This window comes from Anser brachyrhynchus (assembly GCF_964034855.1).
Source record: "Anser brachyrhynchus genome assembly, contig: SCAFFOLD_319, whole genome shotgun sequence".
Classification (NCBI taxonomy): domain Eukaryota; kingdom Metazoa; phylum Chordata; class Aves; order Anseriformes; family Anatidae; genus Anser; species Anser brachyrhynchus.
In genome coordinates this window covers 67,065-90,547 of record NW_027663920.1, presented here as the reverse complement: position 1 = coordinate 90,547, position 23,483 = coordinate 67,065, and the positions used below count along the sequence as shown (strand labels likewise).

Here is a 23,483-nt window from a genome sequence, read left to right as displayed (position 1 = left end):
AGGACTGTGAAGTGCACCAAATTATTAAAACAATCCTTAAAATTCAGACTTCTTAACTTTATCATGACAGTTCTTGATCAAGGAATAGGGGGTAGAGCACTCATGGATCCCTAGGTTCAGGTTACAACCAGGGAGAAAGTGACTTATTTCCTGATCAGTATCTGAAATATGGCAAAACCAGGATGGAAAGTGATGCAAAAATGCAAAAAAATCATTGCAAATGCAAGGAGTAGAGGTGTGAGTTTAACACATACTGTGAAAGACGTGAGAAGTCAGCAAACCAATTAAATTAGAAAGTTTAGTCATTTTCTAATCCCCAGATTCAATTTGCCCTGAGCTAAAGGGCTGTTCTTTATAATTAAAGCATCTATTTTTACCATGCAATTCACTGGAGACAATCATTTGTATAAAGGAACTTGTTTAAACAGGAATTCATTGAAGGCAGTCTTAAGACTAGAGCATGCCCTATGCAGACCATTTGAATCCAAATTTGTAAAAATATCTCCTCAGCTTGTAGAGAGGGGAAATTTCAGGGACTTAAAATGTAAGATGTATATACATGTTGATGCATGGGGAAAGCAACAAAAACTCATAAAACTCCACAATTGCTCTAATTCCTGTGTGTCTATCAGATCACAAATTATGCAGTACATGAATTCCATAGCATACCTTATGCTCTTCTACTTGATGTTTTAAGTCCTCTAGATCCGGACCTAAGGGCTCTGAATCTATTTTCTTTGTCCTTTCCTCTGTTTTTGTTAGCCAGTCAGCTAATTGGGCTAGTTGCTGATTCTGCAGATCCATTAGGATTTTATGTAAACTGTAAAACAAAGAAATAAACATTTCAAATTATACATGAAAAAAAAAAGAAAAAAAAAAGAAGAAATGTCTGCCCTGTATACTATTAATTATCCATGTTAATTCCCTAAGTCCAAAAGTAGAATACAGACTGCAAACTATACAACAGCTTTGCAAGGTTTACTCTTATTGTTTCTGTCAGGAAACTTAACTTTCATGTAGAGAGTTTCTTAACTTTCTGGAGAGCTGGGCCTTTTAAAATTTATTTAAAAAAATAAATAATAATAATAAAATGTTTTTTAAAAAAGTTACGTAACTGCTCAGCACAGGTTTTGATTTCAGTCTTAAACCCTATTCTTTCCAAAATGAAACCAAACCAAACAAACAAAAAACCTTTTTTGGGCATTTTCATTGTTAAACTGATTTTCATGAGGCTAGATGTCAAGCCAGAGTAAAAAATATTTTCAAACAGCCATGTGAAGATTTGTTGAAACAGTCTTGAATTAGGCAATAGTTTAGATGAAAGAGTCTAGAATTAGGATTATTTTTTGTTAATTATTATATTATTTATTAGAACCTGAGTACTGGATGGAATTTATAGTTTGTTAAATTTTTGTTCTCCAGTTGCATTTCTATTAAAGCTGTTTGAAAATTCAAGATTCCTGCTATCTGGTTTCTTGTATTGACTATTACAAGCATTTAAAAGCCCTCAGACATATGTACTTAAAAAGTTCCTTGAAGTTAAGGCTATTATACAGAACAGATTATTAAACTATTCAGTTATTCAGCACAGAATACTCTCAAAAATTAAAAAAGGAAATACTTCAGTTTTGCCTAAACAAAGTATTTTGATAACTCCAAATCAACGTATCCAGAAATCCATTACAAATCCTTCACATTTCATACTTACCATCCTCAGAAATCCTCCAATCTTGCCTAAACAAAATGTTCATCTCATCAAAAGAACCTTTGAAATAATATGTAAACTAGTGCTGAAAAATGGAACTAAAAGTAGTTATTTTTATTACTCATATTTCCTATAACATTGGATTTTTAACTTATCAAGCCAAAGTTGCTGTCCATGATGGCAAATCTGGTGATACCATTATAAGTTATACTATGCTGCTTATACCTGAAGCACAACGCTTGGACCACACCATTAGAGTTTGCTATTCTCAAAACCTAGTCTGAAGATTTGAAAATGTGAGCTGAACTTTCACACCAGAGGAAACTGTCATGGAAGAAAGACTCTAGCTCACAGTTCTATTTTAATTCCTCTTATTTCTCAGTTGGCTCCTTTTTGGCTTTGTGAAAAAAATGTAGCCAAAATGAGAAAGCTATTGTAAAGTTTGTCATTGTGCAACCAGTGGCACCAAAAAGTGCCCAGATTCACATTGACTTTCTTCCCATTTGTTCATATTTTAGATGAACAAAACATAAGAATATTTTTCTCCCTCAACACCTGCACAAATGCAGACTGGCAGAAGTGCAGTGTGAACATACTGCTCCAAAGAAGTGTAAGAGGCCTTGTCCGACACCAGTTAGTCAACTAACAGGTGCTTACACAAATCCAAACATATAGCTTTTTGTCACAATTTCAAGGTATACTCAAATAATGCAATTACTTCTGGGTTTGTCCAAACTATTTCAGATTTTCCCAAGATAGTTTGAAAAAATCCAGAAGTGTATTATTTTGAAAATAACAAATCAAAATATGTCCAAATTAAGTATCATTCTGTATTTTCCCAGGCATACCTAATAGTTTTCAAAATAATCACAACAGAAGATTGCATTGAACATGTAGATAGCTACTTTTTGGGACACTTACATTCTCCTGAACCAGGATTTAATATCTGTCAACATCAGACATACTGTGTCTGATCCCATATCCCATTTGTAGCCCATTTATATTTTAAGGTACGTCTGATACTACAGCATTTCTATTCTTGAATGTTATGTTATTTCCTCCATTTCAATTTTGAATCTTCTCAGAAGGAGCCAAACATTTAGTCTCCAACAAGCTTTTTATACAATTACTACTTGCTATTTATGCAGCTAAGTTAAATACTGTATACACAGTTTTAACTCATATTGTAAAAAGAAATTGATAAATAGATAAATTTCCAGTACTATTCTCTATTTGTTTTTCTCTCATATAACTCATATTCAATTTGTTAGATATGATTGCTTATTATAAGCATATTTATAAGCAATCCCTGGGAGCACCTGTTGATTTATGAATACAAAATACTGCAAATTCTGTTCTATACATTAAGTTATAAATTCACTTTCACATTTTACACTCATGGGCAGAGCTGCTGTTTAGAAAGACCTAGAAGGGCTGGAGGAACAAGAAAGTTTATGACATTCAACCAGGACAAATGCAAAGTCCTGCACCTGGAAAGGAAGAATGTTTGGAATGATATAGGATGGCGACTGACTGGATGGGGAAAAGCTCTGTGGAAAAAAGCTCTCTTGGGACAGACAACAACACTAGCAATTTATCTCTGGTTTATTCTTTGCATCCGGACAAAAGAGAAAACCCAAATTTCTGAGAATTTCTGAAACAGAAATAATTGAGTATTAGTAGTAGCCATAGAAAGATGAGTCAAGCCAGAATGTCTTGGAACAGTAACAGAGAGGAAATGTGAAAAACATCTGGGAAACAAAGAAAGAGTAGGAACAGTGTACAAGGGAGTCCTGAGGACGTGTAATATATCTTCTACTGCAGAGCCATGGATACAGAAAAATGGAGAAACTGCAGGCAAACATCAAAGTGAGCCACCTCAGGAAATAATGATTTGGGAAAAACAAAACAAAACAAAAAAAAACCACTGTAACAACTTGTTTTATAATAGTATTATAGTTATGGTCATATCTTGAAAGGTACTTTACTGGTCCTGGATAGTACTGAAATAGAATCAGTTGTTATACCTGGCACTTTACAAAGCTATGCTATTTTCTAGAAATGTTACTAATTTTTAAAGATTCCAGTTGGTAGTTGTTGGAAGGTAAGGACAAAAGAAAAGAAATCACAGGAACAACTAGAACTAGTAACAGAAATCTTGATGGAACCTGAGACACAGAAAAAAAAAATGATTCCAAGAAATGGGAAGTGTTCCATTAATCCAGATGACTAAATAGTAAATATCAAACAGAAACACTTGTGAGCTTTTTTTTTTTTTGCATTAGATTTCTCATTATTTTTTTCTAAGAACAGAGTGTAATGGATATTCATGATTCTCTGTCTCTCTCTCAATACTGTGTTAATTATCAATCAGAATGACCAGAAGATACACATAGTCCCTTTTCCTCTCTAATCACTTTATTTCTTTAAGGGGTACAGTACAGGACGCTGACACCCTGCATTATATCCCATGGTTCACAAGGATTAGCTACCTCCATCCCTCCCTCATTTTCAAACGTGTATTTTATTCTCTTACTCAATGTTCTATAAACCAAAGCATTACAGATATTAAATACAATGCTTCATCTTAGCGAAGTTTTAGCAATAAATGAAATAATAAACGGTATAGAAAATCTGGTAAATTTGTTTTAAAAGTAACAAAAAGAAGATAGGATCAAGTAAATACTTATTGTAAAGAAAACTTACTATTCTGAAGTAAGGAGCATAAATGTGAAAATAAAATACATAAAATAATCATGTCTGATTCTTAAGCAGAAGAATGTTGCTTTCTTTTTCCAATTTCTCCAGGTTCTTTCTGTTTTTCAAATTACTTCTATAAACATCTGATAGATATTTTAATACTTATATACCTCAAGAGTTTATTGTAATCTTTGTTTACAGTATGGATCTCATTATTTTCAAGCACAAAACACTTTTCCATTGAACTGAATGTGCTTTAATAGTTGTGGAATTCCCCATAAAGTGGTAAATTGCATTAAGTTTTCCTCTCCAGTGGTTCATTTATCACTCTGAGATGCTTTATTATAAAGAATCCTATTTGGGTGGGAGGAAGAAATGAAAAAGCAGGCTGTTTTCGTTCAGAATGTTAATGTGGTGCTTGCTGCAAGAGTCAAATATAGAACCATAGAATCATTAAGGCTGGAAAAGACCTCCAAGAACATCTGGTCCAACCATCCCCCTACCACCAATGTCACCCACTAAACCACTAAGCAGCACATCCAACCTTTCCTTGAACACCCCCAGGGACGGTGAGGCCACTACCTCCCAGGGCAACCCATTCCAATGCCTGACCGCTCTTCCTGAGAAGAAATGTCTCCTCATTTCCAACCTGAACCTGCCCTGGCGCAACTTGAGGCCATTCCCTCTAGCCCTGTCACTAGTTATCTGCGAGAAGAGGCTGACCTCTGGCCCCCCACACCTTCCTTTCAGGTACCTGTAGAGAGCAATAAGGTCTCTCCTGAGCCTCCTCTTCTCCAGACCAAACAACCCCAGTTCCCTCAGCTGCTCCTCACAGGACTTGTGTTCCAGGCCCTGCACCAGTTTCGTAGCCCTTCTCTGGACACGCTCCAATACAGAGTGAATACATGGCAAATCCAATTTGTACCACTTTTAATCAATTGCACTGATGTGTTCTAAAATTACTCTGATATTCTGACCTCCTAATCATTTTTCAAATATTAAGTCCCTTTCACTTTTATAGTATTAGTTATCAGGTTTTTTTTTGTTTTTGTTTTTTAACTCTTTGCTGATTACTTGCTTTTGTTTCCCCTGTGCTGTAGTGCAGGCTACTTTTCACTACACTTCCTATTGCCATTACCACAGAGGACAGACAGCCTTGCTGCTCTTATCGCCACAAAAAAAATCTCTGTTTGGATAAACATATCACTGTTGCCTTAAAGACAAGATTACAACAATGTGCTCAGAAGATTATTCTCTACACCAAAGTACAAGATAGATTCTGTAAGTTTAAATTGCGTATAATAACCCAGAAATATATTACATTGTGATATGAAAGCTGTTTAAGTTCATAATCCTCCATCTGGTGCTTGAAATGGAGTTTTGACCCAATAGGTAAAAATTAGTCATCTCTAAATACACCAGTCCTGAGAAATTTTCTCTTGCTCTAACCAAAATTTTATTAAATATATCACAGTTTTTTTGTTTGTTTTGTTTATTTTTTGTATAAGAAATTAAATAGTAACACAACATTCTCTGTGAAGCTCTTATCTTATTATGTCGTCTTCTGATTTTGTATTACCCAAATATAACGTGTTTAAGAACATCGTAGACTGTTTGATTCCCTGAGCTATAGCTGCATCTAGAAGTAAATTGAATAGTTGGTATCAAAGGGTATATTTTAGTAGACAAAATACTATATACACATAGAGTTGAGATTGCTCCATGAGTGTTGTTTTAAATGAAAATATGGCAAATAAAAACTGCCTACACCAAAGTACATAGATTCTACTATCCTGGAAAACAATTCAGTTGGAGGAAGTTAGGCTGAAATAGCTGAAGTCCATCAACAATTTTATAGACTCTCAAAGATATGCAAGGTCATCAATGGATAAAACCCATCAGTGAGAATAATCCAGAAGAATCCACAAGAATCCTCTTACCTAACATGGAGCAGCTGCTGGCTTCTTCTCACAGAAGCCACCCCTGCAGCCCGCCGCTACCAAAACCTTGCCACATAAACTCACTACAAGAGCCCAATATGTGGTGTCCAGAGCAATGAGTTTATACAGCCCAATATTTGATCTCTAACAGTTACAAAAGCAGATGAGAAGATGCTGGTTCAGGAAATCACGTATCTCCCCTAAAGCTTCTTATTTTTGTTATAGTCAGGATGTCAGACTAGTGGCCTGACTAAAAAAGATATTCACCTTTTTATAAAGATTACAGTGGCAAAAGGACTTGCTCTCCAGATGCACTGAAGAAACAGAAGAGTTTCTTGCTTAGTATACGTGCATTGGGTTTTTCTGAGAGAAAAATTAAGGTCTTGGCAGAAAGATTTTAATGAAGTCTGTCTGGATAAAAGTCCAGAGGAAGCCAACATGGATCTCAGACTCAGGTTGTTTGCCACTGCATTTATTTGTCTTTGCTGTATCGAATAGCTATATTCTTCAGTAATTAACACTTCTTGACTATAAAGAAGCTAATAGTGACGTTCCATTAATTTTAAAATTTCCACTGGATTTGGCTTAGTATAATAGTGGTAAACTTTGCCATTGCTTCCCTTATACAGAAAGATCAGTAGGTGTAACAAAATACTATGAATTTGAAACTTAGTTATTATATCAGAAAGAAATTAAAAGACTCCACATGAAAAAAAGAAGTTTGAGGAAAAGGAATGTGAAACAGAGGTACCTAACAGACTGTTTCTTAAGACAGGAGGAATGCAACTCACACACACAAAAAGCCACTTTCAATTAATTTCCTGTGTTAACTACTCTGTATCTTGCAAAATAAATTACTCCACTGTAGCACAATCACAAGGTCTTACCTTTATGGACTTCCTCGTACTAGATATTAATACAAAAATCAAAATTTCAAAATAAGACTTAAAAATGTTAAAAATAATTCAAAGACTAGTTAATTAATAGTTTATTTTTTCTACTTTTAATTGTCTTTCTACTTTAAGCTACAGATCTTGCACTTTTCTTGGATACTGTAATTTTTCCTCAGATAAACCCATATGACAATACTGTCTGGAAAGCTAACCTTCCATTTACTGCTTTTATTGCATCAACTTTTATAGGTTTTAAAGATTTGTTTTCATTTTCTTTTTGCATCTCTGTAAAGATTCTCTCCCTTGTAGCTAAAAATTGTGTGATACTTGTTGAAACAACCAGAAAAAAAAGTGGGACAGGTTATACAAATTTTCATTTAAATGCTATTAGTGTCCAAGCTGTTGATAGCTGCTGATCTGTGCAGCTTCTGGTCTCAAAGCAACATGTAAGCTTCAAGATCACTACCCATTAAATTTCTGGTTAGAAAAAGAGCTTAGACTGAGTCTTGTTCACACTGAAGTGGAAGAAAGCTACAGCTGTTACTGAAGTTCAGAATTGTTCCAGTCAAGCTCAATATATATTATTTTACCTAGCATATTACTTACTTGCTTTGTTTTTCCATACTTGCTACCCTGAGACTTTCCCATCGAGAATTAAGTAGATTCATTTGTTCTTGGATTTCATTTTCTTCCTCATCTGAAAGCTTCCCAATTGTTAGTAGTTGACTTCCAACTTGCAAAACATTGCCAACACGTCCTTGGTGAGCTGTTAATTCCATCATAAAACCCTGACAATAAAAACAAAATCTTGTTTTAGGTTTGATTCTTTGGAAGGAAAGAACAGGCTTTGGAGAAATATCTTTGATTTCACCACGTTCCAAACCTGATTTTCAAATTTGCTTTTTTTATTTTTCCAAACCCTCCACAAACCTTGTACAAACCTTGTAACACAAAACAGAAATAAACACTTTCACATTTTGCATATGGTGCAGTTTCCAGTATTACTTTTAAATTCTCCAAAAAAAAATTAAAATTATATATATATATATATATATATATAATATTCTTTAATTTATTATGGGATCCAAGCAGGAAAATGACTAACACAAGATTATAAACATGTACCTCATGGGTGTGAAACTGTTCTTTAACAACTTCTACATCACTGGATATATCTCCTTGTGCTTGTAGTGCATCTTCAGCAGAGAGAAGCCATGTGAGTACTTCTTCTAAAGCAGTTTGGTAGTTGTCAAGATCCATTTTGGACCCCATCACTGTGGTGGTAAATGTTCTTTCTTCAACAGTTTCTAAAAACTGATCAAAACCAAAAAGAGAAATGCATATAGCACCTACTCAGAAAGTTCTGCAAAGGAATAAAGAGAATCCAATTGTCTTGTACAATAAAACAGCTTTTTATAAAACAAACAAACAAAAAATTCAGATGGCGAATGAGTGGGATTATATATTAGAATTTCTGCTAATTGACCAAGATGGGTTAAAATTGAGGGAAATAACTAAATTCAGATTAAATTAGATATTTTGCCTTGGAATTTAACACTTGTAGCAACTATTCTGAATAGCTGCAATATTTAAATTGTAACTGTAGAGTGGTGTTATACTTGTTTTTCAATAAATACTCTGATTTTTCATTTCTAGTTTACTGTTTCTCATTGAAGTATTTTCACTTGGAACTATGAGAAATTTATTTTCCAGAGCAGCTAGTAAAATTATATCATCAAAAAAGCAGCAAATTACATGCTGACATTGCAAAGAAACTAAGGAAAACACAATATGAAAAAGAAGAAAAAAAGCCCATTACAGTACAAGTAATGCTAGGCCTGAACTACCCATGGACACCCATTTTGTTGGAAGCATTCTGGAAAATTGAAAAAAGCCCAAAAATCCCATGCCAAATAACAACTTTTTTAAAACAAACAAAAAATCCATTACCGTTAATTCTCTTTCCCTCAAAGGCCACCCTCACATTTATTCTTTAGAAGCCAAGTGACTCATACAAGTATAGAAATCACGCTTACATACTACTGGGTAAAGTCAAGAGAAATCAATAGCAAGGATTTACTGATTACTCTAATGTTAAAAGACTAGGACAAAACAGAAGCCAGAAAGAGGGACTTGATACAGAAAATGTCATCTCATATTTCTCAAAAAGTTCCGAAGAAGTTTAATCAATTTGCTAGCTAGTTAGTACAAAACCTAAACCCTTCACATAAAAATATGTTTAGGACTTTATCAAAAATGATACTGAGGCATTTTAATGATATAATAGCAAAAATTGTCTCTACCAATATTATTGTGCAAATATAACACTAGATAGAGCTTTTAAAGCCTTTCACTGTAGTTTAGGTCAGAAAGTCAAAGTTTAATACCAGAACCAAAAGAAAGAAGTGTAACAGATGCAATGTGATAACTTATAATGAAATTGTCAGTCTTGATCTTCATAACAAATACATTCTGAATTGTACAGATCTAATAATTACATGCAATATATGTTCATCCCACTGTTGTATATGTGTTAGAGTAGCTAAAACACCAATCATAACTTCATCACTATTTATGTGTGAAAAACAATACTCAGTAAATAAAGCTACATCAGGAAAGCAGGCTTGGGAACTTGATGAACTCCATTGTTTGGTTTAAAGAAAGTAGCGTCCTATGGGAATATAAATAATGAAGCACAGACAATTTCAACACACATTCCTGCTGAACAAATTAACATTTGTACTGTGTGCAAGTCTAGATTTTAAGTAATATACAATCTAGTTAAGAAATTACCTAACCACATTACATTTATTCAGCAAGATGATTTTTTGAAGTACCCAGTTTACTATGGAAATGGTACACAGGTTTTGCATAGGTAATTACTCTTCTTTCTATAACATTACTGCTTGAAATATATGCATATGTAACATGCTGAAAAAACAATTAAAATTAGACGTCATAATAGCTGAGCAAGACTATGTGACTATGGCACGGATCTATTGTGATCTCCATCAAGTGTTTGAAAATTTTCCATCTGAAAATCCTTCTTCCATTAGATCCGACATAGAATGTCATCTCATGCATGGCACCTGTTTAACCCAACACCTGCTAACAATTCCTTCTCTGCAAAAAAATATTCAGTGTAATTTTGCCTAGACTTTTCACTGCTTTCTCTCATGTTATTATAAATACTGCATGGAACTGCATCAAAAAATCCTGGACTCATGACCTTCAGTGGCAAAATAGTGCAGATTAACTTCTGCACCATTTTAATAAAACTTTAAGAAATGTAAAGAAGAAAAGCAAACATTAACATAAATGGAAACCAAAAGAGCTTCTTGGCAGGTATTCCAAACCATGCTTTCATTCCAAGAAGGGCAGTTTTTTGACAGAAGGAAATTGGAAAAGAGCTAGAGGAAGTATAAGCAAAGGATGTTGCAGAAAGGTATCAGTAACACCTTTATTTGGCACAGGGAGGGAACAACAGCTTTTCCACCTTCCCTCAAATCTTACACCATCACTGACTGCAGAGAGCTGGGATCAGTCATGAGGTGACAGTGCAGAGGAATGGACATCAGCTGCACTTGAAATGTAAACAAATTTTTTAAACACTCATCTGTGGATAACAGACAGTTCTCAACTGCTGAGACCTAATAAGGTCACTGCACCATTATAACTTCTCTTCCTCTATGGGGATAAGAAAGAGTAACAGACAGAGAATAGCCATCAGAAGCTGAAATGCTCGTAGCACTGTTACTCTAGAGTGCACTGAGCATGCAGAGTTTTTCCGTTCTAATTTGACAGTGACATAGGCAAGGATCCCATGGGACTGTTAAATTAATTTAAGCAGATCATCCTTATTATTTCAATGATAAAACCAACCCATGTTTTCACACTTCGAAAACTCTGTTAAACTTCCGTCACCATCTTTAAGCACATTCTCTGTTAACAAGCTGAAGGATGGAGGTAATGGCCTGGCAACCTTGATCTGCATCTACATATGCAGAGAATATTCACATTGTAAAAAGTCAACAAGCATCAAAAACATGCTTCAGAGTCAACGGTTGGTTTTGACTTAACAAAAAACATTTTTAAAATCTGCTGTTATAGCATGACGGCACAACTTCCATCCGTGCTGCTGGCTAAGTGAAAGAACTGTCCTGCACATGGAACACAAAATAACTACTCAAAGCAATGGTAATTCAGACTTTGCTATGTGATCACTGACCACTATTTTGGGACACGTGAAAGAAACCTACTCTGTTTCAATATGATCTGATAAAATTCATTGATCACAAATCCACCCCTCTAATTTATACGTCACAAAATGAGACTGAAAGAAGTACTAGCCAATTACTATCCCTTCTGCAAGATTCTCATCAAAAACTGAGATTCTTGTTGGCTCAGCTGTAAATGGAATATCAAACACAATGTTAAATATTCACACTTGGAAAGGAACAGTTACTGACCTAATACCTGTGCCATGTGCTTTGTAATAAAAAGCAAACAAAAAAGTTAGGTGTTTCAATATAATATTCAGTTACAGATTTCCATCCATTACTGCAACCCAAATTTAAATATGGCATGTTCTACAGCACCGAGAATGAATATTTCACTATATTGAAATAACCCATATAGCATTAACAACAATGAAATCCCTGAATTTTATAAATAATTGTAGACAAATCATTGAGAACAAGACCATAGACTTATTGATAGAGATAGCTATTATAAATTGCGATGGTTGTTTCTAACCATGATTTTTAAGAGAATAAAAAACAATCTGGAAATTAAACTGTTTGCTGAAATTAAAGCTGAAATTAAACTGTTGTTACCATATATTACTAGGAAGTCTATACTTTGGAAAAAAAGCTGCTCAAATATACATGCAGTCTCATTGAATCAAAAGGTATTCCCATTAAAGACTTTAATTATTACACAAAAGAAAGCTGATTGGGTGCAGTCAAATCAAAACATCCCATTCATTTACACAGAGTAATCTTTTAAGTAACAACACATGCATGAGGACACAAGTGTTATGGGGAAAGAAAAACTAAACAATTCAGATATTTGATGAAGGCTGTCTCACATCCAGCTAAGAATCAGTAAGCCAACTAGCTCAAAAATTATTTTGAAAATTGGCTAGCCATTTTTGCATGGAAATGGCTAGTTGTTACAGGGGTTGACCCAGAAGGCAAAAAATACTCTGGACACAAAGGTTGTCCTCTAGGATATCTTCTTTCTTTGCTGCTGCACATAGAAGAATCTTATCTGGATGAAAAGATGGGCATGTGAGTTTTTACATATATCACCGTTTTCTGCTGGGGGTTGGGGCCTGTCAAGAGTGGAAGACCTCAAGGACTCTTAAGCTTTAAAGTATAAGAAGAGAAAATAAAAAGCCTTTGACCATCAAAAGCTTGGAAAAATGAGGCATGCTTGGCAGCTGTCTAAATTAATTCAGTGTTTAAATGATGAGCTTGCAGCTGCTTCAGGGTAAGAAAGCAAAGAGAGGGAGAATTCCTCACCTACCATTGTATTACGTTAGACACGTGCTTTCAGATTCTTGAAGAATGTTTGCATTAGTTCAAAAAGACTGCTTCTGAGTTTTACAAATTAGTTAGGCAGTTTTAGAAAGTAGTTTTACATTAAGCACTTAGTATAAATAAGAGTGCTGCAATGGGCCCTATGTATAGCAATCTTATATAGAGAGAATATATATAATTATTATATAATGCCTTAAATTATGATAAAATATTATGTCTTTATTATAATTATATCCTCTCTGTATATAATTTCTATACATAACATATACTTTCTATATATAATATAGAAAAATATAATATATATATTTCTTCCTTCCAAAACTGCCTCTGTCTCACCGTAAGAGATGTAGAATCTGGCTCTAGACATTAAGAGTTTTAAAATACAGAGACATCAAATGTTAAAGAAATTTATTTTTTATTTCTATTTCTTATTTCTATTTTATTTAATGTAGTTTTCTAATTTTGAAAACTCTTTGCAGAATTACAACCTCAGAAAGAAGCATACATTATTCACCCTGTAACTATGATGCCTACCAGGTGAGACTGATATCACTGCTTATCAATTCAGTTCCTCCAGGTTTCTTATTACAAAATCATATTTTATGTAAAAAATTTAAAATTATAACTGTTCAGGTTAAAATGTTCTTTACAAGAAACTAGACTATGTTTACCTAACAGATAATATCAGCTAGAACAGTTCAGTCATTTCTGGCAATAAAACTAAGATATATTTTCCAGATCAGTTCTTAATATAATGTTAATTACTAAGGTAATGTTAATTACTAAGGTAATTTTATTCATTGGTGTTTATTATTCCACCTGAAAATCTGAACTGTGATTATAGTACATTGTAGTTGCATGACAAAGATTTCAAGATGGAATAGAAAATACAATCAGTGTATTTATGCTATGCAGCTAAAGGCAGGGAAGGGAGAAAGGGAAAGAGGCAGTAGTCACATATCTCATTCTTTTACAGAAAATGAAGGCCATACTGTAGGGGGCAATTCAGGTAGACTTTGAGATGCTTTCTCTCTAACCTTCTAACTTCTGCAACAAATCACAGTTCACAAAGGCAACAGTCTCCTTTATCATACAGTTCAGACTTCCTTTTACAACATGCTCACCCAATTCACTGAAGGATATAAAGATAACAGCCAGAATTCTACCATTTCTCTGCTTTAAGGTAGTTAACACTCCTTTCATAGACAGTAAACCTGGTGTGTATGTATGTTTGTGATTTCTTGGGATTTAACTAACAAACAAACAAAAAAACAACAAACAAATAAACATCCATAAAATTTCCAGCCCTTAGCAGTGCTACATGAAATGCACAATTTGGCTGGGGAGATTTTTACTGAAAAACCAAACCAGCAAAATGCACAAATTCTGAGCTCCGTCACTGCTTCTGATGAAGCCTTTTAAAGCCACATACTTCAAACTATCCTTAGTCCAGCTGTTTACTATCACTGACCTTACAGTTTAAGCCCATATTTTTTGGGTAGCTGTTCTTAGTTTCTGCTGCTCAAGTCTCAACTTCTTGTATCGTGTCTCTGTGTCTAGAGTGTTAGCTGTTAAAATCTAAGTATACCCTGAAAACGAGGAAATCTATGGTTTGCAGAGATTTATAACTTGGTTAAATTTGAGATCTTGCCTTAATTTAAAATAGCTTGAAGAACACAGAGGCACAGGAGCTTTTCAAGAAACAGACAGCTATTTTATAATGGACAAAGCCATTCACTGCTACCTAGTCCATTCTTCAGCAACAGATGAACTGCTTTGTCTGAAGTTTTTAATTCAGCATTAGAAAAGCACATCTGATCTATAATGTTTCCTCAAAACCATTAAATTTTGGTGAAGTTGTGAAAAGTTAGATCATTATAAACACTATACGAACTTGAAGAGTTACATGGTCTCATGAACCGGCAGTGTTACAAGGCTGCGTGCAGCAGGAAGCTTTCCCCAGGAAAAAGCTAAAGGACATGCTTTTTTGAAGTGTCTTATTATACGGCTATGTACTTTTTTGCTTAAAGTAATGTAAGAGAAATAAATAAAAGATGTAAGATACAAGTAAAAGAAAAACAAGCTACAGAGACAGAACAAACGAGAATCAGGAATTAGTAAGGTATATAATATCCTCTGTAAAAAATGAGTGAAAATATACATTTCATAGCTGCTACACAAATTTTGCATTCACTTTATGCCAGGTTAATCTAGATGCAAGACAGCAACCAATTTAAAGAAGTGGACGGTGGAAGTAAAAAGGTATACATAAAATTTCTTTTTATTTGACTTCTTCGTATTATATACTGTAAGGGATTTTCTTATTCAAAAGAACTTAGAGACAAGAAAGGGGCAAACATTCTGGAGTCTTTAGGTACTCTACCAGTGGATATTCCACTGATTTTAAATAAATCTGTCAGGGAAATATAATGCAAATTATGGAAACATGTTCCCTTACTATATATCATGTCATTGCTTTAATATATTTTCTTTATTTTACAATTACAGAATGGAAAATATTGATAACTGAGAATGGAAATTGTACACAACTACATGCATTTAAACATTAAAGAAAAAATGAAATACACAAAGGTCATTTAAATAGTACTAAACTTTTCTGGTCATATACTATTTCAATCCTTTACAAGCACAGTACTATATTTCCAGCTGTGTTTACTTAGAAAAGTAATCTTCAAAACTGTGAGCCACATATGCAATGGATCCAGGCATTGCTTATTATGGGCCACCAAAGGTACCTTTAAATGAAGTCTACTGTGCCTTAGAGTTCATTTTTCAAATCTTGCAAATACTATAAACTTCCATGGAATTTGTAAATAATAATCAGATGTATAAATCATGCAAGTAGTCCTCAAAAAGATAAGGAAACTTTGGGCAATTTTAATTATCAAATCTGATCAACTAGACTTCTAATGCTGAAGTTGTTATAAAATATATTTATTCACAAATAGATCATCTCAGTATATCTCACAAAAAATACTTGTGCTGTAAGAAAGCTGCTAGTGGAAAAGGAAAATATCACTAACAAATGACTAGCGAAGTTGCTAGAATTCAAATCTAATTAATTAGCTCAAAATCCAAAACTAAAATACATTAACTTTACCAAAAGGTGACAACTTTTTTCCATCTTCAGAAGATGAATGAAATTAAACTTATTTCTGAATTTTAGCACAGAAGTTACATTAATTAAAAAAATGATATTAAGACATATATATACATTGAACATATAGATGTTTGAAAATGCATTGATTTTCATGCCAGTGTACTACTGCCCACAACAATCTGCTCCCAGAGCTCAAAATCCAAATTACTGAATACACCGTCACAGAGAAATATAGAGAACTTGAAGTTTCTAAGTATAAAGGCTGGAAGATAAAATAATCTGCAACTACATAATTTTACCATGCATTCTTTGCAAACCTGCAAAACCATTTGAATCTTAATTGGCCTGTAACCTGCGCTGCATTTAGCTTTATTTTCTATAAATTTTAACCAGCAAAAGCAACTAATTAAGTTTTGCAAATATGTTTCTTAAGACATAACCCCAGATATATCAAAGCTATAATTGATACTGTTTTCTACATGGAAATAAAGACCACTTTTCAGCTTATTTTATTCACTGCATCCAACTACCAATTCTGCTGTTATTTTGAGCTTCTAAGCCATGATAGCTCTCTTTAGTATCTTCACTGAAGAAAATCTACTCTTCAGAATAAGATTATTTAACTCCAAAACTCTTTTTATATAGTCACACAGTACAGTATCAAAAAGCATCAATAGCAAGAGCAATTAACCACAAAATGATACATCTATAATATAACTCTTTTGAGAAATGTTTGGGACAAGAGCCAATTAGTAGACATACTAATTAGTTTCTGTGAAGTTGAGGGTGAAGGCTTGGAGATTTCAAAGTATTTAATATTATGTTATTATAGTTGGGAGACTTTATTTAAAAAGTGGGTTTTGCAAAGTCATCTAAAATCTTAAATAGTCAAATTTGCTTGAATAGGCTGAATACTATGCTCATGGCTCTTACGTGTTTTACTGTCCCTAAATGTATTTTTAGCTTATATTAAAATTAAAGAGGCTGTCTGTCTTCAGGAGAAATCACTCCAAAGAATATATTTTCAATTTAAAATTAAAAGCTAACAAAAATGCTGTTAGAGGAGAGGCTTAAGTGATTTAATATTTCTTTCAAATTCTGTTGTATGACTACCTTGCTTGTCTCAACATGTTCTGAATAATAAATCAAAAGCTGAAAATGAGAGAAAGTGATAACTATTCACCTCACAAAGGAGCTTTCTCCTCTTCTGAATGCAGAAGAAGGTTTATAAATTCTACAACAATGTAGAATTTATTACAAATAATTTTAATATATAATAAAAACAGGAACATCCAAGTATTTCTAGACATACTGAAAACTACATAAAAACTCTGCTAAATGTTTACAAAGACAAGCATCTGGATGGAAAAATGGTATAAAAATCTATTGAGGACTGTTATATATTAAGATACCATCTGTGGCTCGAGAAATTTCTGAACCACAAAGCAGTGAAGGTTAAGTGAGAATATGCTGATACTTCAATACAGATAATTAGTCATACCTCTTTTCTTATTCCTATGTATCCAGTATTGGTCATTTCTGGAAACCGTATAAGTGATGAAAAACCCATTGTTCTCACGAATGAAAGCTATTTTGTTGTCACACAGACCTATTATGGACATTCTCAAATTTAACGAGGTGTACAAAAGTAGAAAGATAGGGTACTTTCATGCTCTATACCTTAACATTACCTTTGATACTTTGAGACCGTGCAAAAATTCATGATGTAGGAAAGAGTGGAATTAAAGATGTCTAGTTTACTATTAGTTATTCTTGCTTAAGCTATTTATTAACAGCTTTTACCCACCCACATCTCCCAGTTATACTATTTCACCTATGTTTTCTTCTCAGAATAGAGAAATGTAATGTAGGAAATGAAGAAAATGAATAAAAAATTCTTTAAACAAAAAAAGAAATCATCTTTTTGTAATTGAAACAATTTTGTCAGAGTCTCTTCAGTTAATCACTGTAATAAAATGCTGCACTGTGAATTCACATGTGAAAATTAATATTTTAGGGTAATAGAAGTACCTTAGTTAGCCTTTGCATAATGCCTATTTTGTATGCCTTTTTTTTTCTTGCAGCTACATGTATTTGCACATGCATTTTTCATGCCAAAATAATCAGAATAGCTTCTGATCTACATAAGAAATACCTGTCTTTGCTATTTAAGGGATAAAATATTTCCAGTGTGTGAATGTGTATATGCACACTCACATGCATATAGAAGTAGCATATACAATGAGGGATACAATATCTCTGGTTTATATATACTAATACATATATACATGTATATGTAGCATACATAAATACTAAAACTAAATAATAATTCAGTATGGATGTTACATGTGTAGCATATATAAAGAATTTATAGAATCCTATTTACTCTCTTGTAGATACAAACTATATGCCATTGTTATTTTGAGATGATGAAACAGAGGTATCTTAAAATAGGCCATTATTCTCTCATAAACATATATTTGCAGTTCATGTTAGATTATACTTCAGTTGACTGGCTAAAATTAGATGTGTTTATTAAGCCAAACTTTTACTCCAGTGTGGTTATTCTTGGTAATGTGACCCGAATTTACCTTCAGGTTCTGTTAAGAGGGAATTCACTTAATTAAAATTACTCCTCAGATATAATTACTAATGAGGTGGGCATGCAAGCATACTTCAAGAAGAGAGAGCTACAGGGTTCCAATTCTATTTGTAGAGACACCGTACAACCATGAATTGTAGGTTTTATAGCTGTTAACTTCTTTCATAGAGACTAATAATACTAAAATCCACAGATTAAAAATATATTATAAATATGCTGTTTTGTAGTCATACTCTCCTTCACGTTTGCTCAAAAAGTACCGATATTTAATAAAATTTCATGAGTGTATAAAACTGTATTATTAAACTGTCGGCATTTAAAATCACATATCCATTGCCGTAGCTATTGTATATGTTCACAGAACATGAACAAAGCCAAAGTTAAGGCTAAACACAGAAGAGTTGTTAGAATCAGGAAAATTAGGATGAACATGAATGAATAATTAAAAACTGAGTTTAAAAGCCATGAATACAGAAGAGAATGATTTTGAAACTGAATTTAAGAGAGACGGGAAAAGACTAGAAATAGCAAAACATCAGATGGCAGAACATGGAAAGCACCTGGTAACAGAAAAGATACAGGAACCATGCAATTAGGGATGTGAATAAGAATAAATGAGGTCAGAGAAACAGTGAAGCTAATTTTTAAGATCACAAATACTGGAAGTAAACAGAATGTGTTCTGGAAAGGAATGAATAATTATGGGTAGATTAAAAAATATTTTAGAAAAGATAATTATATTAGAAACTGAAAGGGCATAAAAAGGCTGGAGTAAAAACCAACATAGAATGTGCAGAGGAATTAATTCCTTCTTCTTCACAATATTTGCAAATGCAATGCCGGTGGGAAAACCATATAGTCGCTTATTGGTTATCACACTCCAATACCTTTTAGAACAGACAAAATGTAGTACACTTTCTATTTCTCGATGCTAGGGCCAAATTCAAACTCAACAAGTTATGCTGAATAAACTAATACTAAGTAATAGGAAAACTGCATTTCCCCTAATGGTACAAATAACACACATCAACTTCCATTCAGTTGTTCATTTCTGCTAGCTTATTTTGTCTGCATACAACTTCATTAAATGCTGCTAGTGAAAAATATATATAAACTGTTTATAATTACTTTTTATATTGGATTGAATATATTGAATATATATATTCATAAATATATATTATATAACATATTACAATATATAGTATGTGTTATATATATAACATAAATATATATTGCCATAAATATATTTATGGAAGTATATATATATATATTTATGGTAAACATAAATATATTTATGGTAAATGGGACCACATCAGGCTGGCGGCCAGTCACCAGTGGGTCCCCCAAGACTCCATTTTAGGGCCAGTTCTCTTCAATGTTTTTTGGATGTAGGGTGTATTTTGGATGTAGGACTAGAAGGTGTTTTGAGCAAATTTGCTGATGACACTGAACTAGGAGGAGTTGTTGACTCTGATGAGGGTGGAAAGGCCTTGCAGAGAGATCTGGACAGATTGGAGAGCTGGGCGATCACCAACCACCTGAAGTTTAACAAAAGCAAGTGCCGGGTCCTGCACCTGGGACGCAGCAACCCTGGCTGTACGTGCAGACTGGGCGATGAGACGCTAGAGAGCAGCCCCCCCCTCAGAGAGGGATCAGGGGGTTTTGGTTGACAGCAAGTTGAACATGAGCCAGCAGTGTGCCCTGGCAGCCAGGAGGGCCAACTGTATCCTGGGGTGCATCAAGCACGGCATCGCTAGTTGGTCGAGGGAGGTGATTGTCCTGCTCTACTCTGCGCTGGTGCGGCCTCACCTCGAGTACTGTGTGCAGTTCTGGGCACCACAGTGACCACAGTGAAAAAAGGACGTGAAACTGTTGGAGAGTGTCCAGAGGAGGGCTACGAAGATGGTGAAGGACCTAGAGGGGAAGACATATGAGGAGCGGCTGAGGTCACTTGGCCTGTTCAGCCTGGAAAAGAGGAGGCTGAGGGTCTTCAGCTTCCTCGCGAGGGGCAGTGGAGGGGCAGGCACCGATCTGTTCTCTTTAGTGACCAGTGATAGGACCCGAGAGAATGGTGTCAAGCTGCGACAGGGGAGGTTCAGTCTGGATATCAGGAAAAGGTTCTTCACCGAGAGGGTTGTCGCGCACTGGAACAGGCTCCCCAGGGACGTAGTCAGGGCACCAAGCCTGTCGTAGTTTAAGAAGCATTTGGACTTAGCTCTTAGTCATATGGTCTGAATTTATAGGTAGACCTGTGTGGTGTCAGGAGCTGGACTCGATGATCCTTATGGGTCCCTTCCAACTTGGGATAGTCTATGATTCTATGATATTGGACATGTACGCTGTTATCGATAACCCTATGTTCAAGAGACTCACTGGTATAGGATTAGCTTAAGTGAACATTATTTAAAGTCTAGTATGTTAACTCTGTAAAATCCGTATCACAAAACAGAGAAATGACTGCAGGGCTAGGAATTACCCACGAAATAATGCTACACTGAAGCCTGACGTGAAGCCTCTGATTCTGAAATCCCAAAGCAAATCATTCAGTGCTGGGTAACACTGTCCCTCTGTTGGCCACGACTGCATCTGAAATTATTTAAATTCACATCTACTGAAGTTTATCAGTCTAAACGTTAAAAGTAATCCTACACATAAACATTGTATTTCATGTACCAGAGAAAAACGAAACTATAATTCCTGTCAAAAGAACAATAATCTACAAGATATTGAAGGCTTGATTTTTCATAATTTAAATATTTACAGCAGCCAGACTCACATTTTGCTTTTTAAATAGCCTTGTCAAAAGCCTGTTTACACTAGTACCAGTCTCCATAGATAGATTTTGTTTATCTCATTTCATATTTACGTTTTCAATATATTTTAAGAAGTTGTTTTCTAGGTACTGCAGTGTTTAACAACTTAATTTTCTTTTTCTTTGTACCTGAACCCATCTAAGACATTATCTTTTACATCCTACAGAGTTCAGGCAGTAGGTAGCAAGTAAAAACAAAAACAGTAAGATGAAAGCTTTGCTTGGGATCAATATTAGAAACTGCTCTGAAAACCATTAAAAAAAAAAAAAGTAAAATAAGGAGTCGTCATTCTTCTTGGTCAGGTGTTCAAGGAGATGAAGGGATGCAACAGAAACAGAAAGTTTTTCCTAAATATAAAACTGAAGCAAAAGGGTAATTTTAAGTGGAGATTTTCAAGTGTCTCAGAAAATTAAGGATCCTTTTTTTTCTAAGTGTGAAGCTAGACAGACTGTCTCATTACAGAGATTGAGTACAAGACAAAATACTTGTCAACTTATTTTCTCTTGGGTCTTAATACAGTGAATTGAAGGATACATATTTGAGAATGCAGCCTATTATCTGCATGAGCTTATGAACACTTTCTAAGCAAGCAAGGGAAAGGAAGGGAACTCTTTGCCAGAACTACCAGAACTGCTAGTCATGTTAGTAACAGCTTTTTAAAAGGCTTAACTTCAACCAAATGAGGATAAGCACAGACCACAGAGCAAGAAGGCATTGAGTGAATTGGTTGGTAGAACAGATTTGCTTTGAAGCTGAGATGCATCACAGTTAAGCAAAGTAAGACTTGTCTGGCCAAAATTTGTGCAACTAAAACGGTAGGTCTTGCTGAGAAGAATACTTCTAAGTAACAAATAGATTAAGATTTCACAAAGGATTTAAAGACAATTGCACACAGGTTCTGAAGGTAAGTGTTAAGGATCAGAGGAGCAACAAGGAGACAGATAAAGTGAAGCGAAATGTTATAAAAAAGTCATAAGGGTAATAATATAAAAGACTTTGACAGATGACGGTGTAACAGGATGCACTGAGAAAATAGGCTATACAGTGCTTCAAGCTTTCAGATATTAAAAAAAAAAAACACAACAATATTTTACATAGCATGATTCATTTTAAAGGCTTGATGCTGCCACTTGCAATGTCAAATGAGGTAGAGGAACTTTCACAAAGAATGCCTGTTTTTCCTGAGTTTACAAATGCTGATGAAGAGAAGGAAAGTGTGAAACCCATAAAAACACAGCGTCCTACTGCGACCATGGTCCAGGAAGTTTGGGATTTCAAGAAACTGATAGAATAGAAAGGGGTTTTTGAGCTGTTTTTCTCCAACAACTTTAAAATTTCAGTGAAGGTAGCTATTAAGGAGCAGAGACACTGAAGGTGTACTCTACTTGTGTTGCCAAGTTTTCTATATACATTAAATGTTGATGCTACCTTATACAGAAGAAACAATGAGTTTCAGAAAAAATATTATTCCTTCTTGCCAACACAGAGCTTTATAATCATAATTCATTTCATCTTTACCACTGACAATTGACATATGCAGGAAACATATGGCATTAACGGTAAAATTTGAAGGATAACGTTCAAAATCTTTGGAAAGAAGTCTTATTTATTTTTCTTCTGAGTTCCAGTTGGCTCATGCTTAGATTACAAAAATCTATTGGGACAATCCTCCGAATGAAAAACTTTAAAAACATCACCCAATTAAACACAATGACATTTAAGATAAATCTTAGCAGCTAAAACCTCTGGAGAGTAACTGCTATAAAACTTGTTGATAATTTCTATGAATGATCTTTGACTATCTTGGGGAAACGACAATATTCAAGTCCTGTACGATGACAGTTTATAGCAATGGAACAAATGATTTGTACTTTTCAACAGACCAACATAGTGAAAATCTTGCTTCTCAGTGATAGCACCTAAGATACCTTTGAAACTGGCAGATCACATTATAAAATATCTACTATTTTCTTCCTTGGGTAACTAGATGGAAATGAGGCACAACTTTCTAAAGGTCTGAAAACCGGAATGCAAGATGAGGATTGAATAATAACAACATTTTCTTAGCACATTTTCATAATTATTTTTTGAAGAATCAACTTTAATTATATGAGCTTATACATTATGTTTGATGGTAGGGATGTTGGCAAAAAAAATCAGTTGCAA

The 23,483-nt window shown here is 34.3% G+C and overlaps 1 protein-coding gene and 1 long non-coding RNA gene across 17 annotated transcripts in view; one reads left to right on the top strand and one right to left on the bottom strand.

Moving 5' to 3' along the window:
• The window catches only part of LOC308186644 (dystrophin-like), a 114,193-nt gene that overhangs the window by 25,811 nt on the left and 64,899 nt on the right, over window positions 1-23,483 (bottom strand). For all 4 annotated transcript variants that reach the window (XM_080608767.1, XM_080608768.1, XM_080608769.1 and 1 more), the window contains 3 exons: window positions 8,364-8,552; window positions 7,845-8,026; window positions 670-820 (listed from right to left, as the gene is read on the bottom strand). In XM_080608767.1, coding sequence (XP_080464893.1) covers window positions 670-820; window positions 7,845-8,026; window positions 8,364-8,552 — 522 coding nt within the window. The remainder of the gene's footprint in view (window positions 1-669; window positions 821-7,844; window positions 8,027-8,363; window positions 8,553-23,483) is intronic.
• LOC308186645 overlaps window positions 1-23,483 on the top strand; it is a 70,861-nt gene that overhangs the window by 23,314 nt on the left and 24,064 nt on the right. For 2 of the 13 annotated variants that reach the window (XR_013944166.1, XR_013944167.1), the window contains exon 3: window positions 13,261-13,318. The exons of the other annotated variants lie outside the window; for them this stretch is intronic. This is a non-coding gene — a long non-coding RNA (uncharacterized lncRNA). The remainder of the gene's footprint in view (window positions 1-13,260; window positions 13,319-23,483) is intronic. 13 annotated transcript variants of the gene reach the window in all.